Raw genomic sequence first — 16,747 nt, forward strand, 5'->3', positions numbered from 1 at the left:
ATCTTAGCCAAAATTGTAAAGAAATTTGTAACTCTACAAACCAAATATATAAATCACCATAGGAAGAATTAAAAGGAGAAATGAGAAACTTAGGGTTTATTTCAGTTATTAAAAACAGAAAATGTGGAGTTTTCAAATAATATATTTTATTTGTTTTTAATTGTTTTCACTTATTTTTTAAGAATTGTTTTAAAAAATAATTATATAAAGATAGATAATTATTAAAAATAAAGTTGTGGATATAAAAATTATTTTTAAAAATATTAAAAATAGGTTAAAAATATTTTAGGTTCCCAAACAGACTTTTGTTCTATAAAACATCATAGAATAGTTTTAAAAAACTGTTCTTAAAACCTATTTTTCAAAATTGTTTTAAAAAACGGTTACCAAACAAAATCTTAGGGTCTATTTGATAACCATTTTCGAAAACAATTTTCTATTCTTCAAAATAAAAAAATAAAAAAATAAAACAAGAAAATACATTTAATAATTAAAAAATAAAAGACAATTTTCTATTCTTAAAAACAAGAAAGAAAACATCATTTAAGTGTTTTTAGTTGTTTTCCATTGTTTTTAAGGGTTATTTTAAAAATAATTATGCAAATATGGAGAATGATAAAAAATAAAACACTATATATAAAAGTTATTTAAAAACATAGAAAGTATTTTTTAAGTCATTTATTTTACTAAACACTTTTTTCAAAATAGCCATTTAGTAAAACTTAATATTTAATGAATTAAAATGACTTCAAGTCAAATTATTTATGCTCAAGTTTTTAAGTTTTATCAAGTTATCAAATTGATTTATTAAAGTTATTTTTAATTTTAAGTTATAACATTAAATTATTTTACTAAATATATTTAATATACTTGATAACTTAAATTTAGTCATGTAGTTCCATAGGTTGATTTATTAAACACTCTCTAAGTTATCTTACCAAACATATTTAATATATATAATAATTTAAAGTAAATTGTTAAATAAAATTAAGTTATTAAGTTAGAGGATGTAATTGGATGGTTCAACTTAGTGATTAATTGATATAATTTAATAATTTAATTTCAATCTTTAAGTAGATTAATTAAACATGATGGGTAAAATAACTTATTGTTGTAAATTAAAGTTAAAAATAATTTTAAGCATTAAGTCAAAATGATTAACTTATTTTAAATCTTAAATTTCTCTTATCTTATTTGCAATATCTTGTGAGAGTTTTTTGCATCTATAGCTCCATGTTTATGATTTATTTTGTATGTATACAAAACTTTAAATATGAATGTTTAACAAATAATTTTGTTACTTAAGATAAATGAAGGTAAATACTAGTTAAAATTAGTGAGAAAAAATGTCTCAATTTGAAAATTTAGAAAAGATATTCAAAGAATCTAAACACTTAAAAGTAAAATTTAAGTAATAAGGTTTAATTTAACAACTAAGAATATTTCAACTGAAAAGAAAACTTAAGTTATTAAATAAAATATATTAAATTTTAATTGATATCTTATAATATTTCAACCGATAACTCTCTATGATCCCTCATACATTAATTCTTCAAAATCCCCAATTTCATGGCTTAATTAATTCAAACTCATCTAACATTCATCGTAACTTCTTGGAAGTAGGAATTAATTTCATTCACCTTAATGTTTTGATTTTAAAATTTGTCAAATCTCTTCTTTATCATTTTCATTTGTTATTGTCAGCCACCTTCCCTCTTACTTACTCAAAACAAAAGAGGTATTTGATAAAATTTCAAATTAATACAAGTTAGGTACATTTAGTCAAAAACCCAAGAAGGTAAATGAAATTAATGTTTTTAAGTAATGGAAGGTTACAATGGAATGTTTGGAGTACAAGGTAGTATCTAGTCTGCATCCGAAGCTGAGTTCTGCGCACAACTTTCACATTTGAAGCAACAACACAAATTAAACATGCAATCCAGACCACTCCTTTCACACAACAGAGACAATGACTTCAAGAACAAGTCAAAATAAAACACTAAACTTATACCAATTCCAATCTCTAGCTAGCCCACCAAGCCTTGGAAACACATGTACTGCAAATGGGCATTAATTTCTGACCATATTCTCTTATAGGCTACCTGAAAGAGAGATATATCTATGGAGATAGAAAAAGTGGAAATTTGTGGCTAATTGCTTGACGACTCCAAATGAGTATTGAAACCCAAGACACTACCTAGCACATTAAGGAACTGAAGGTGTGCATCTAGATGCGGGAAATGACCATCCATGTCTATCTTCTGCACTGTGGTTTCCCCCTTGATCTTCTTCTGCATATACTCGGCCACAGAGTTTGGGACAGCAGCATCATTAGTGGTTTGGATTATAGTGCATGGGGTCATGACCTTGTCAAGAATGCCACCTTCGTCGCAGTGAAACACTGTTTTGGCCACGGAGAGCGCGACTTCGGGCCTCATTGCTCTCAAGGACTTCTCATACTTCTCCACTGAGAGAGGGTTTTTCGCATTCGCAACAAGAGAAGCAAAGTATGAAGCCCATTCGTCAAAGTTGGATTCCATGTTTGAGAACATCTGCTCAATCACTGAGCTCTCAAAGCCCCCTTCATAGTTGTCGTCATTAAAGTACCTGTACATTACATGAGAACTCTTATATGACAGCTACCCTTTAACCTCATCCCTACATATAATTAATGGGTCATAACAAAAAGCCTTGTTGATCATATGTATCAACCTTTTTTAAATGCCAAACCATATCTTACATACCGATTTAGGGGTGTCCAGAACATGCATCATTAAAGATTTTTACACCCCACATGGGCAAAAGAACACAAGAAGACAAAAAAGGAAGAAGATGCCAAGAAAAAAGTGGTTTCTGAAAAAGATTAGCTTGGAGAAATGATCATATATAGAAACAACTGTAAAGAAATCTGCAACTACACAAACCAAATATATCAAGGGAAGAACTAAAAGGAGAAAACATGAGAAGCTTAGGGCTTTTTTTCTTTTCTTTTTTTCCCTTTTTTTTTTCTAAATACCTGGGAGAAGATCCAATGAGTATGAGCCGCTTGAAGAGCTCAGGTCTCTTAATGGAAGCAATGCATCCAATCATACCGGACATAGAGTGGCCCATAAAAACTGATGCCCGCAAGTTGAACTCATCGAGGAGAGCGATCAAGTCATCAGCGAAAGCATCATACGAAGAATACTTGGCCGAATCATAGAGGTTCGGAACCTTTACAGCGCCAGAAAAGTTCCAGTCAAAGACTAGAACCCTGTAGGTTCGAGCTAAGGAGGGTGTGATCTTATCCCAGAAAGACTGGTCAGCTCCATATCCATGTGCTAGAACTATGGCTTCATTACCAGAACCAATAATTCTTGCATTCATGGCTGCTGAAAGGCCTTTTTCTATCCCCATCATGCTTTGTAGAAGAAGAGAAAAGCAGAAGCAAAGATAAAAAGAGAGTAGTAGAGATGTTAATAATTTGGTACTGTTTCATGCTCTTCTATGCCCTATTTATATAAGAATCAAACAGAGGTTTATACCAGTAAATATCAAATGGGTTTACTCTAAAATGATAGTTTATGAATGGAATTGGAACCAATGAGAATCTCGTTTGGGGCCTCCCTAAGTTGTGATTTCTGAAAATGGCATTGACCCAAGACCCTACCAAATTATGACTTTACCCTGCATCACATTATTATATACTCTATTACAAAAGCTGTCAACCGTTGGCTTTATAAGAAGGCCTTTGTACCCTTTACTTCAATAATTAGCACTTGGAACTCACTTTAAGTGTGCACACAATTCCATGAATAGGGAAGACAAGAAAAACCCATACTACTCCTAAAATTATTGGAAGAAGACTGTTCATCTGCTTGTTCTATAAAATGAGAATTCTTAAAATAGTTGCAATTTTATGTACTCTTAGATTAAAGATAGTGTCTAATGGGCCTCATGTAGTACCTTCAACTAAACAATATACAAAATCTTAATTATTTTTTATATAAATATATTGTATTTGGATTTTTGAAAGATGGGTTTTTAATTTATGTTTATTTTTTAAATGGATATGAAAACACATTTTTCCTAAAATTATTTTTATCTAAAAAAATTGGATAGAAATAATCAGAATTCTTTATTAGGGAATAAATACTAAATACTCTTTCTGTATATTTTCTTAGTAAACAAACACTCTTTCTATATGATATGTTAGTTTTATCAATGGCATTCCCTCTTAGCAAGAGGACAAAGGGAAAAAAAACAAAAATGTCTTTTTTAAGAGTGGCTAGCTATGTTTTGGTAGGGTTCTTGACCATTTCTTTGTGGGAACATAGAGCATATGGTCTTCTAGATCTGGCCCAAGGTATTTACCGGAATGTGTTGGACAAGAGTCAATCTCGGCACAAAAGTAGGAGGGAATCAAGTAATTTAGTAGCTGGAACTCTACTGGAGCATTGGGATGATTTAATGACCTTGATTTTTGAGACATGTTGCTGTGACCCCTATACCGTACTAGTTAAGGATTGTTGGCTAAAAGGCTTAAATAAACTTGAAATCGGAACAAAAACTTCCCTTGTTCTTCAGGGAAATGATCTATTTTTGGCATTTTTGGCCTTCTTTATTCCCTCCAAGTACGTCATCTCCCTTTCATTCCTGGTATCTAGCTCTCTCCCTCTCTAAGCCTATGTTGTGAGAACTTAACCCTAATCAAGTTTTATTTAAATAAAATTTAACCACAATAATAACGGAAAAAAAATTGAGAAGTCATAATGGTGAATAAAAAACTAAATTCGAAAAGAAGCAAAGGTTTGTGGAGTAAATGACGATAAGAAAGCTTGAGTGACTTCAAATAGGGTTTTTGAAGGGAAATAAAAATACCCTAAAAGAGTCATATCTCCAAAAATAAGAAAGGTCATTTTTTCAAATTCAAAGTTGTTTTAGCCCTAATATGCAGAGAAACCTTTGTTTTTTGTCCCCATAATAAACTGTTCTTCCATACTTTTTTTAAATAGAAAGTGTCATCTTTGTAAAACCCAAATGGATTTGCCCTTGGACTTTCATCTTCTTTTTGCCCAAAAAGGACTGGCCCACCTCACATACAACCCAAAAAAAAAAGTCCAAGAATGGAAAAAAGGAAGAATTTTCCATTGTGAAAAGTCTTCTGGTGATATGAGGAGCTTGTGAATAATGAGCCTAAGATCTTTTATAAAAAATTTGCCTGTCTGGGTATGCGATGAATGCTACGAATGAAGGGCAATTCTGTCTCGCCTTGACCCTGCTTGCTGTGTGTATTGTGTGTGCAGCCATGAAGATTTAGTGTCACGAAAATAGTCCCATATGGAAGTCGAGTGTCTTTATCAGGAGCCATTTTTTTCAACAGAGTGGTAAAAAGTTACATGAAAAAGGACATGATTCATATAGCAAACAAGCATCACGAGCACAGAAGAGACGTGAGGCATCATCTTTATCTCTGATCCTGTTCACGTTGTTCAGATTGTTTCTGATCGGTACACTGTCAAATCTAAATTCTTAATCAAATCACACAAATAAAAACAAAAAACAAAAAGGTAAAAGATTTTTGACATGATTCAAAATGGTCCAAAGTTCATAGCCCATTTCCTTCCATTCCATTGTGATCACTCTAATTTTTTCTTTCTAAAATAAAATCCCAAATAAAAAAAAATCAGAGGACACTGCCCCCTTAAACCCTTCCGAAGCATAGCATCTGAGGAGCTGGACCCCAACATCCCCTGCATAGGACAATAGGACTGATTCAAGCTTTAAAATCCAACATAAATATACCCACATACAACTCCACAAAGTTGTAGAATGATTTTGAGAGAACAAGCTTTCTTTTAGTGCACTGATGATGTTACATGGGCAGGTTAGATATCTAACCCAAAAAGTGAAAATGCATTGTGTAAGAGACAGCTTATTGCTCCAGAAGTAAAAACTTTTAGTTGGAAAAGTTTCTTGGCATGTTTTAATAATGTATGGTCAAACATGTGTAAGATACCTAGCTAAATATTTTTTCATGACTACGGCTAAGCTGGTCCCTTGTTGAAGTAACTGCTTACCAGATGAAGGTGGCATACAGGCATAGGATTCTCAGGAGTCGATCCTTTCTGAAAGCTTGGTATCTTTCTGTGGTAAACCCATCCAAGCCTGAAAGTTAAAAGAGACCTTTTGGAAGTTGTTAAGGGCTAGTCTAAAAGTCAATATTCAATTTTTCTTTGATGTCATTATTTCAACAGTAAAGCCAAAGCCTTCATCACAAATTGACCAATGTCCGTAACATATAAAGCATTAACTTCTGAAGTAGCTCATAAATATTTTAAAGGGATATCGTAAATCCAGAAAGTTCATATAATCTGCTACTTCTCATTAGCCTAAGGGTCCTACTCTTTAGGGTACAACTACAAAATTTTCTGAGACTGCTTAAATGTGAAAATTTGAAATATAAAACAACTGCTCCTCATATATTTCATTTTTTGCTATTGAAGTGTCACAAGAATGCCCAAAATCAAAATATCAATAGGAAATTAAATAAATAAAAAAAAGGAAAAAAAAGATATATAACTTCAGAATCTCTAACAGCTGGAGCTCTGACATCTTCCGTTTCAGATAACCGCGTTGTTTAGGATTTGTCACAACTTAGTCTGTACCCAGTTTTCACTTGAAGCTGTCATGCCTGTAGGAAAGCAGAAGGTTTAAGCTTCAGATATCTATCATGAGGGTGTTCATGCCATACAATCAGCCGCATTTTAATTAACAAATAGCAAAAATGCAAATTTGGGATGTATAGATAAAGTATTTCACTTCTTCCCACACTATGATTTCAGACATACACAGTTCCCTCACCCCAATCACACAAAGAAAATAAACAAATAGAAAGGTTCTTCTGAACACCTCTGAATTTATTACAACACTATATCTAAATAATGGGGTCTTCACCTGTGCAGGAGTTAGTTGAGGAACATCGACCAACCGCTCTATTGTCTGCAGCTGATCATAGGGAGCAATCTGCACCATGATCAAGAAATCAAATAATGTGTACTGCAACACTATTCTCCATTTATTAGAGCATTATCCCCCAACTGGACACATAGATTCTCATGCCATGCATAATGCAATGACTTGTATATGTGAGATTATATAAAAGAGATCTGATATAAACAGGGTTAGAAAGTTCCTGAGTTAAAATGTATACTGTATTGATGCATGTGTGTGATTGCGCAAGATTTATAAAGGAGTTCAAATTAAATATTCATAGAAAATGCATGCCATTCAAATGGAGGGAACCCAACTCAAGATGTGAACTGTCATTTGTTGTTTTTTCAATTCCTTTAACCAAAAAAAAGAAAATGCTTATATGATCTAAAATTTAATAGCACTATTTCACTCATTTAGGGACCCAGTTGCAATCGGCTACCTGCTCCCTTCAAGAGGTCCCACAGCTGGACTGTCTCAAACACGGTTTTATGGTTCACCAGTTAATCCCTATCTTATTCAAACCTCAAGGCAAGTCCTGTTTGTAAAAATTTTTGAATGGCATACTAACAAAAATGTCCATGCTACGAGCAAAGTGTTGCATGGCTTTGCTGGTATAATTTTTTGCATTTTGATGATACACAGTCATCCAACAAACATATAAATAGTCACCTGGCTAAAGCCATCAGGCCATGTTATTGATACAGCATAATTTCCCATTGGCCGAATTTCTTCAGGCTCAATATCTTCCGGAACATCAGCATACTGTAGTTTTTGCTCTCCAGTCCATTCATCCTGTTTCGGAAAGAAAAAGGAGACAATCATTCATATATTCAAGGAGAAAGTATAGTCAGAAAGTGGGAGGTTTCAAGCATACAACAAAATCAAAGAGTTGAAATACAATGGTAGACTGGTCAATGGGAATTTTTCTTCCCAGAAAGTAACATTTTGTTTGCTTTGAATAATTAGATTCAAAGAACCTAGTGTAGATTTTGGAAGCCTCTACTACCAAGCCCAGCATCTAGTTTCTCCTAGAAGTTTTGAATCCCATGGCACTTTACTTTCATCTCTAGATCTATCTGTTGACTTGACTAAGGTTATGGAAGGATTTGGCCACCAAATACATTTTTGTTAATTTGTAGTTCCATGCTAATCAAGGAGATCTAAGGCTCCATATTGTGGGTTTGGCATGAGCTGACCATCCTATATAAGGGTCGTAGTCATGGATTAACAAATGATATGGTATCCTCTAATTTTAGGGTGAGTACTATGGCTGGTGGTCTATTAGGTGCTTGCCAAAAATTTACTGCTATGGAAATTTTATGGCCAATAATGAGTCTCCAAAACAGTAGAAATTTTCTTTCCCAATTCATTACCACCAATTGAGTTCTGAGCTTTCAGCATAAATTTTCACAAGTTTCTGCTCTATATAAATTAAAATCACAGAATAAAAAAGATTAAAACATCTAGTAGAAGCACAAACCACTGAAATGCTCAAAAAACAAATTTGTGTTGCAAGGTTTAGGTTTCTGGAATTTTTGGGTTTATTTCAATACATCTTTGGGATTTGGATACATAATTTGGAAGAAGAATAGTCATGCATTGTCCTTATTGACCAATTTTTCTTATGTCATAGCACCTAATTTTTGGGCAGTTTTCAGTTTTTTTCACACACCAAAATAATAATGATGATGATTGTCCTTATTGACCAATTTTCCCTATATCATAGCACCTAATTTTTGGGCAGTTTTCAGTTTTCACACACCAAAATAATAGTAATAATAATAATAATAAAACCAAAATAAAAATAAAATAATAATAAAAAAAGAAATTAATTACACAAATTAAAACAAAAACAAACCACATTGCTATCTCTCTATCACACATACAACACATGAGCAAATGCACACACATGGAAAGATCTCCCCTAGCTTGTTCTATGAAAATACAAATTTGAAATAATGTGACAAACATTCTCTCTGGCTCTCTCCTGCAGACACACACAAAGTCACACACATCGAAAAATCTGTCCAAGCTTGCGTTCTAGAAATACAAATTCAGACAAAAAAAAAAAAAATGAGTCACGTTCCTCCCACTGAATTAGTGAGGTAAAATTCCTTCTTAATGTGTTCAGAGAGGTTCAATATGACCTAACTTCATAGCAGCAGTTAGATTCAACAATGTTGTTTGGAATCTTTATTTCTGAATCTAGTGACTGGCTATGAGCAGTGAGGAGTACCTTACTACTAGGGCTATGTTACTAGAGGCATGATAAACTTGATTCCAATAAATAGCACCTCATCACATGTTTCTATGGTTCCATAAAGAACTTTACGACATTGTTGAGAAAAAAAATCCCCACATACCACACTTTGGGCAGATCGATCATTCCGTCTTACAGTAGCAGGATGCAGAAGGAACTCTTCTTCTGAATCTGGTACCTTCACTCTGATTGCTTTGATAAATTTATCATAGGTGACAGCTGTTGACACTGGACAGAAAGAAGATAGTATTTGTTAAAATAAAGACCAAATGGAACAAAGCTCAGGGCCAAATGGAGTAACAACCCCAAAATATGTTGGCAGTTTGATTCCTATGGTGGGCAAAGATGCAAGGTCTTAGCTTTTGGTGGGAGTTCAAAAATCTTGACATTACTTATCCGTTCAAATTTCCAAAAAATCCTGTACTTTCCTATATATAAATCTTAGTATGGAGGCATTTGAAATGATCTGGGTTTGAGGCATTTTGTTTTGATTTTGAGCAGGTCAAAAAATTGATTAACTGAAATTTAAAACCTGTTGCTATGTGCACTATAATTGGTTCACCATCTTAAATCTTTTCCATAGGACTACTGAGAGAAAAAAAAGATACCTTGTTGGCGAATCTTGGCACACTGTTGGACAACACAGACTCCAAGGTTCTGAAATGTCTGCGCGATTTCACCTAGAGGGTCAGCAACCACTTCAGGCATTCCACTATCTCCAGAAGCAGATAGCTATCAAAGTGAAAGCAAACAAAATTTTTAAATATTGTTCTCTACCAAAATAAAAAAACAATAATAATAATTTTTTGATCCTTCCAGTTTTGTGTACATATTAAATGCTTGTATAATGCATTAAAACTTTAATGAGAAAACAAGCAGACATAAAAGCATAGAGGTACACTGCATGTTCAGCACTTGAAACTGAAGAACTTAGTTCATCATAGGTATAGTCTAGAATTTATGGTATAAGATAAATTTAAATTTACAAATGAAACAAAAAGATGTTAGCACCATGCCAATGGAAAGTATAAATGATTTGGAAACTGCAGGTGCAAAAATAAGGTTTACCAAGTGTTAACAGAAAGTCTCAAATATATATGCAGAGTAGATTTGACAGGAATAAAGGCCGGTAAGAAAATTTATTATAGCACATACAGTTGGTCTAATGGGAAGATCAAACAGATGGGGAATTCCGAACTGCTGGACAACCTGTTAAGATATGGATCAATGCGTTAGAAAAATATACCTACAGACCATGGAAATTATAATGCCCTAAATCAAAGTTTTTTCTTTCATTTTTAATCTAAAAATTTTGGGCTTTTGTTTAGGGAGAAATGAACTGTTCAACAATCTCATGATTTTGAGGTTTCTCTGGTTTAAACAGATTAGAACCGATTCCAGCATTGAGATTTTTCAAAATTCCTGTAAAGCAAGCAAGAATAAATGTGGTCTCAGGTCAGTACCTGAGAGCCTGAACCCCTGCCAAATGGGTAATACCGCTTGCCATCAGCATCAAAGTGGCACATATTCTCAACAACAGCAACACAGGGGACCTGGATGCACAGACATAACGAATGTGTCAAGAGAATTAGTAGATATTGACACAGTTTTTTTGCATGTCTGATCATAATTAACTTGGTCTTAAGCTTAGCTGATTATAATAAGAATCAAGTACCTTAAGTTTTGAAAACATACGGACTCCTTTCGCAACATCAATGAAGGCTAGCTTCTGTGGGGTGGTAACAATAACCGCAGCTGTTAGTGGAACGACCTGAAAAGTTGAAATTTATCCAGCTCAAATTGTAGGAAGTACTGAACTAAGGAATTCTTAGGATACAGATGAGCTATGCAGGAAGATTTTCATAAAATAGCTACTCACATTTGTGTAAGAAATGATCAAGAGAAGCAACAAACGTAAAAGCAATGAACTAGATTAATGCAGTTCTTTTTTTTTTGATCAGATAGATTAATGCAGTTCTTTGATAGGCCATAATAAATAAATAGAGCACCAAGAGGCAGAACCTGGCACAAAGTAAGTTGAATATCACCAGTTCCAGGGGGCATGTCAATAACAAGGTAGTCCAGCTCTCCCCTGCATAGTTGAAACAATCAGGATCAGAACCTGCAGATGACCCATCCAAAATTTCAAAATGGTACTTAAGTGGCGATGACCTAAACAAAGATAGATGAATAGAATGAGAAATAACTGTTCTCAGGCTAAATGTATAAATGGGCTCCTGGACATTGCAAGGTACTAAAGTTGGAACACCTAACATTAGAAGGCATATGAGAAATTAGGCAATAGCAAGGAAATGCACTGGTAAAACTTGTGTAACTTAATGCTAACTAAATCCAGAATATGATAAAAACATGTCAGTTGGAATATCCAAGAAAATAGTTCACCAAAATATGATTGATCTTATCAAGGTCATCGCTATTTCTAAGGATAACTGGTGAATGGAGAAGTGACCCAGGTTGGGGCTGGCTAGGAATGGCACACATTTTCATCACAAGAATGAAATCTTTTTATTCACCTGAATGAGATCTTTTTATTCACCATTAGATTATCAAGATTTCATGAAAGATTAAGGGGCTTAGAATATCATAGTCAGGATAATACAAACTCCCATTGCTATGTCCTCAGCTGCACAATTTATGTCATAAACTTGTTTGATCAGGAATTAAATGGAAAGATTGGAATGATTTTACCAAAAATAGGATTAGTTATATATTTTCATCAATCATGGGGGAAGGTCCTGCTTCAATCAACAAACGAGAGTTACAAACTGCAAGAAAGCTACCATTTGACTATACCAAAGAATGCTAAATATCATGACATCGGAGCAAGAATTTATCAGGATACGATGTAAAAGAATAGAAGTATGTTGATTGAAAGTTAGCCATAAAATATCCATTTGAAGAGACATTCTACCAGCACAAATGATTGTGGCATCAACTGGAAGATGAGGGATTTTCAAGAGTGGGCAAAGACTCTTCAACAGGATTGGAAGTTGAACACCCTTCATAACCTAAAAGTTTATAATGATGTTAAATTAAAGATAGCCTAGCTGAATTAACTTTAATAGGGTGCTACCATTATATGGATTTTTTTTGGTACTGAAGCAAAATTTTCAGTTCATGTCTTCAAGGGCTGTTTCTTTTCACAGAGGATAAGCATGAGGATCAAGGATTGATTCCTGACTTCAGTGGATTATGGTGTGAGTAGATTGCTTGGATTAATTTATAAAAAAAAAAAAAAGAAAAGAAAAGAAAAGAAAAAAGGGACAACAAGTGAAACTGTGATAAGTGTAATTTGAGGCCAGTCCCTTGGTCTTGAGGGACAAAACTAGCAGTAGATGCTTGGAAGAGGAAACTTATTCACTACCACTGAACAAAAAGCTAAGAATTTTTTTTTTTTAAACAAAAAATGCTAGGCTCTAAGTCAAGCACATCAATAGCAAACACAGTAAATCCATATGCATAAAAATAGGAAATAAGTTCTATTCTTTTGTTTCTTATCCTTTTTCCATCAAACTACTCATTCAAATGGGGAAACACAACAATACCACTCAGTAGTAGTCAGAAGTTGATTGATGACACCAGAAACCATTGGACCTCGCATTATTGCACGACCTTGTCCAGCAAAACCAAAAGATACCAGCTTGACTCCCAAGTACTCAGTTGGAATTATGCTTCTCTTCTCTGGGTTCTAAAGAAGATTTTCATGGTTGTAAGCACAGCACCATCAATACATGGAAAGCTAATCAAAAACTTGGAATACTACCATTTCTAGCAGCCTATTTTCAGGGGAGACCATTGTTGGTAAACTTGGACCATAGACATCAGCATCAAAGATTCCAACTCTAGCACCCATACCGGCCAGAGTGTATGCAAGGTTTACAGCTACAGTTGATTTTCCAACCCCACCCTGCAAAATTCTTAATTAACAGAAGTGTCGTATAAAACAGAAAACGAGAAACTGTAGATTAAGTAGTGCATGTTTTAGAAACAACAGGATCCAGCGACCTGGATGGAAACTAAATGGCATTTTACATGCAAAATGTGGTTGGAGTCAGGCTCTCATAGAACATATCCCCAGGAAAAAAATACATTAAAACATTTATTTCACAAGAAACTGAAAATGACTGTCATTTTCCCTTTTACCACCAACAATTGCCATGGGAAAATGAAAATCTTCAGAAAGTGATAAATTCATTTAAGAGGAATCCACTGTCCTACATCAATACATAAATAAAGGGCAACATGAACACTCCTAGAAGGAACTTGAAGACAAATTCTGTACATGCAATGGAACCTAAAACAGTTCATAGTTGGATGCAGACTTTACCAGATATGTTGACATAAACAAAATTTCTATGCACCAATAAGCCAAAAGCTGAAGTACAAAAAAGGTTGTGCAAACTCTTACCTTGCAACTTGAAACTGCTATGATATTTGAAATTGTTTGCAACCCTGCTGGAAGCTGCCCTGCAAAAACAGGCCTTGCAGGTTGTGCTGACATTGTTACATTGACATTTTTTACCCAAGGAAGCATTGCCACCACCTCATTTGCTTTCTGCTCAAACTGTTGAGACAATAAATTTTGTTAAACATTCCACCTCATGATTTTATCAGATGAGCTACATATTCCATCCAAATAAGAAATAAAAGAAAAAGTGAATTGCTCGGACTGATAGTTGGCTTTGTCACTGAAAACAGTCTGTATTGTCTTGAAGGAATATTATCTATGCAGATGATGTCAAAAGGCAAAGGAAGAAATATGACAGAAATTGAAGAGCCATCCACAATTTTATTTTTGTTGTAATCAGTTTTTCAGAACAAAAAAACTACCAGTTGAAACATGCATCAGTTCTTGATCAAAAAGTTGTGGTTGTGTTTTATTTACCATGTCCTTGATTGGACATGCTGGTGTAGTGAGCTCTAACCGAAATGAAACCTGAGAGGCAAAGTTAAAATGTTTTAGCAAGGACATAATCCTTAACATGAATGCTAGGAAATTCTCACATCCATGTTCTAAATGACCTCTCCCAATGCTTCATTGATCTGTAGATCTTTCACAAACCCACATGAGACAATGTCTGTCCCAAAATCTGGATCAATAATTTGTGACAAGGCTTTCAATACATCGGCCTCAGCTGTTCCACTTGATATGGCAGAAGTACTAGCTACAAATAACAAAATAGTTATATACATAAAATGAACACAAAAACAAATAAGAAGCAAAACTATAGGAGAATATGATAAAGACCATCATCCTGACATATACTGTCAGTGTATCCCACCTGAGTCTTCTGAAATTGGAAAAAAATTCATTAGAATTTGATTTAACTTGAATATTTAGTTTCCTTATGCAAGCATCAAAACTTCTATACTAACCTTCTCATAATAATTATATGAACCAAGGCATTAGCGAATAGAGTTGGATCAAACTGAAGTTTCTCTCCAATAACTTCTATCTTCCAGCAAGAGGCACTTCAACACCCGTTCAGTCTTAGCCTTTTTTATTTTCTCTTTCTTTGTTGTTTTTGCTTTTATTCCTACTTCTCCTCAGCATAAAGAAAATCTATAATCCTTTTCGATTCATGCAGCTATTTTGTTATTGTTTAAGCTCTCTGGCTCCATGAATAGAGCTGGTAGCTATCATTTTTTTTTTTCTGTGGATGGATCTGAACTTCAGACCTTTGACAACCTATGGCTCAGTTAGAAGAAGATGAAGAGTCTTGAGAGCTTTGAAATCCCATGCTTATTGGTCCGCTTAGGCAAATCTTGGCCCAAAGAGACCCTTTTTCCGCTAATCTGCGGCTTGTGCTTACTTTGGTTCAGTTCTACTGGCCACCATAGTAAAATGTAGACATGGAAGCCACTTAGAGAAAAAAAAAAAAAAACCTTGACCAAGAAGGCTAAGGCTTCTGTTAATCGAATTCATGAAGATTTTAGTTAAAAATTCCCAATAATTTGATGGGCAGTATAAGAAAGTTTGATAAAAGATCACTGTAACAATGCAATATGATGCATTGTATTAATAGCATGGCCACCACTTGCCACAATCTTCTAAGTTTGAAGAACACTGATAGGATTTAATCAAATTTAATTTGAATATCTGAAATTATTTTTATTTCGATTTTACTATTTAGAGCTTCTATAAATCCTAAACCAAGTTCATATAGAAATTTTAAAATACAAAGATAAACTAAAATTCTTAAATATTGATATCAAATCCCAATAAATGCTTTTCAAATCCTGTAGTCGAAGATGCTAGACTTATCACCACTTTTATCACATTCCCCAACCTCATGACATGGTGGCAAAATGTCCACAGGCAAGATTGTCCCATTGACACATGAGATTCATAAATTTCATCATTATGCAGATAATGCAAGACAGAATCAGTCACTATTCAGAATGGTAAAAGAAATATGATAAAACAGATGATAAGACGAGCATTTTTCTTTGGATGAAAGTGTAGAAAGGTGAAACACATCGTTACTGATCCGATGCATCACACTACACTAAATGGGGGGTTTTATCATATTCTCCGATCAAAACTAATATCATCACAGGGAATAACAAAAGGGAGAAGAATTTGGCAATGGAAGGGATAGCCACAATAGTCACAGTATGATTCTGTTACCTGGTTCCTGACCTAACTACTTAGACTGCCTTTGGTTGTACAGAGCTGGGTTTATTCAGAAAATTCGACTTCCATGGGATTAAAAAATCTTGCATTTACCATGGAATTGAGTTTTATCGAATTGGGGTCTGCGTAATTTAAATTTAATTCCATGCACACCACTCAAATGCTGGAAAAGATGCAACCTTAGGGCTCTTGATTATTGGGTCGGATGCCAATACGAGAAGTGAAGTAGAAAGGCTTTAGTCACAAACTAATCCAAAGAACTTTGTCCAAGAGGGAAAGCAGTTTTCCATTAGCTGCTTTACAGTTCGTTCAAAACCTTCCAGATAATAAAGATATGATTCCAACAAAATTTGAATGAACTAATTGGGTATATATTGAGCTCTAATAATGTCAAACTATGGCCAAACACATGGTACAAAGTACAAACAAAAACGATTTTTTGTAGGTGCAGTTATAAATAAACTGAAATGAAGTTTTGGGCTTGCTTACCTGAAGCAGATTTGGGAGTGATTGAGCTCAAAACGGAGCGTTTGTATGAAATCCATGTAGGCTTTTGGTGTCTTTGAGGATGAGAAGAACAACAAGCGGAGGATAAAAGAAAAGATTTCTCTGACTGTGGTCTTGAGTTATTGAAGGAGAGGTGTAGTGAAGATGGAGCATGAAGAAGCTGCATCTTGAGAGAGAGAGAGAGAGAGAGAGTTGCAGTGAGTGAATGGGTGGGAGGGAAGAGTGTTTGTAAGCCTCATGTTCTTGTGTCGCCACCATATGTAAAACGACGACGTTTTATTCTGAATGGGTGATTGGCAAACGCTGCCATGCAGCTACATTTTTATATACTCCCCAACTTTTTTGTA

At 34.3% G+C, this 16,747-nt stretch overlaps 2 protein-coding genes across 5 annotated transcripts; both read right to left on the bottom strand.

Moving 5' to 3' along the window:
* Positions 1-1,794: 1,794 nt before the first annotated feature.
* LOC117925421 (probable strigolactone esterase DAD2) lies at positions 1,795-3,544 on the bottom strand. Its single transcript, XM_034844423.1, has 2 exons — positions 3,017-3,544; positions 1,795-2,607 (listed from the first exon to the last, which is right to left on the bottom strand). Exons 1-2 carry the CDS (start codon positions 3,397-3,399, stop codon positions 2,151-2,153), a joined length of 840 nt encoding a protein of 279 aa, XP_034700314.1. The 5' UTR covers positions 3,400-3,544; the 3' UTR covers positions 1,795-2,150.
* A 2,889-nt stretch (positions 3,545-6,433) lies between these two features.
* On the bottom strand, positions 6,434-16,621 carry LOC117925317 (fe-S cluster assembly factor HCF101, chloroplastic). 4 transcript variants are annotated; one of them, XM_034844309.1, is made up of 15 exons: positions 16,383-16,621; positions 14,279-14,421; positions 14,142-14,192; positions 13,665-13,820; positions 13,020-13,163; positions 12,802-12,944; positions 11,258-11,327; positions 10,911-11,006; positions 10,699-10,788; positions 10,391-10,444; positions 9,844-9,967; positions 9,339-9,463; positions 7,645-7,767; positions 6,937-7,005; positions 6,434-6,673 (listed from the first exon to the last, which is right to left on the bottom strand). In XM_034844309.1, the coding sequence occupies exons 1-15, from the start codon at positions 16,564-16,566 to the stop codon at positions 6,668-6,670; spliced, it is 1,578 nt and encodes a 525-aa protein (XP_034700200.1). In that variant the 5' UTR covers positions 16,567-16,621; the 3' UTR covers positions 6,434-6,667. The 4 variants fall into 4 exon arrangements, with proteins under 4 accessions (XP_034700200.1, XP_034700203.1, XP_034700202.1 ...); XM_034844312.1 differs by lacking the exons at positions 14,142-14,192; positions 14,279-14,421 and having other exon boundaries at positions 16,383-16,470; XM_034844311.1 differs by lacking the exons at positions 14,142-14,192; positions 16,383-16,621 and having other exon boundaries at positions 14,261-14,349.
* Positions 16,622-16,747: the final 126 nt, after the last annotated feature.

The sequence above is a fragment of the Vitis riparia genome, chromosome 11, assembly GCF_004353265.1.
Source record: "Vitis riparia cultivar Riparia Gloire de Montpellier isolate 1030 chromosome 11, EGFV_Vit.rip_1.0, whole genome shotgun sequence".
NCBI classification, from domain to species: Eukaryota; Viridiplantae; Streptophyta; class Magnoliopsida; order Vitales; family Vitaceae; genus Vitis; species Vitis riparia.

Coding starts and splice junctions, on each gene's coding strand:
- LOC117925421 (XM_034844423.1), bottom strand. CDS start 3,399: ATGATGGGGATAGAAAAAGGCCTTTCAGCAGCCATGAATGCAAGAATT. Junction 2,608..3,016: donor CTCATTGGATCTTCTCCCAG/GTATTTAGAAAA, acceptor TGTAATGTACAG/GTACTTTAATGACGACAACT.
- LOC117925317 (XM_034844309.1), bottom strand. CDS start 16,566: ATGCAGCTTCTTCATGCTCCATCTTCACTACACCTCTCCTTCAATAAC. Junction 12,945..13,019: donor AAAATAGGCTGCTAGAAATG/GTAGTATTCCAA, acceptor AATCTTCTTTAG/AACCCAGAGAAGAGAAGCAT. Junction 9,968..10,390: donor ATCTTCCCATTAGACCAACT/GTATGTGCTATA, acceptor TCACTTTGATAG/CTATCTGCTTCTGGAGATAG.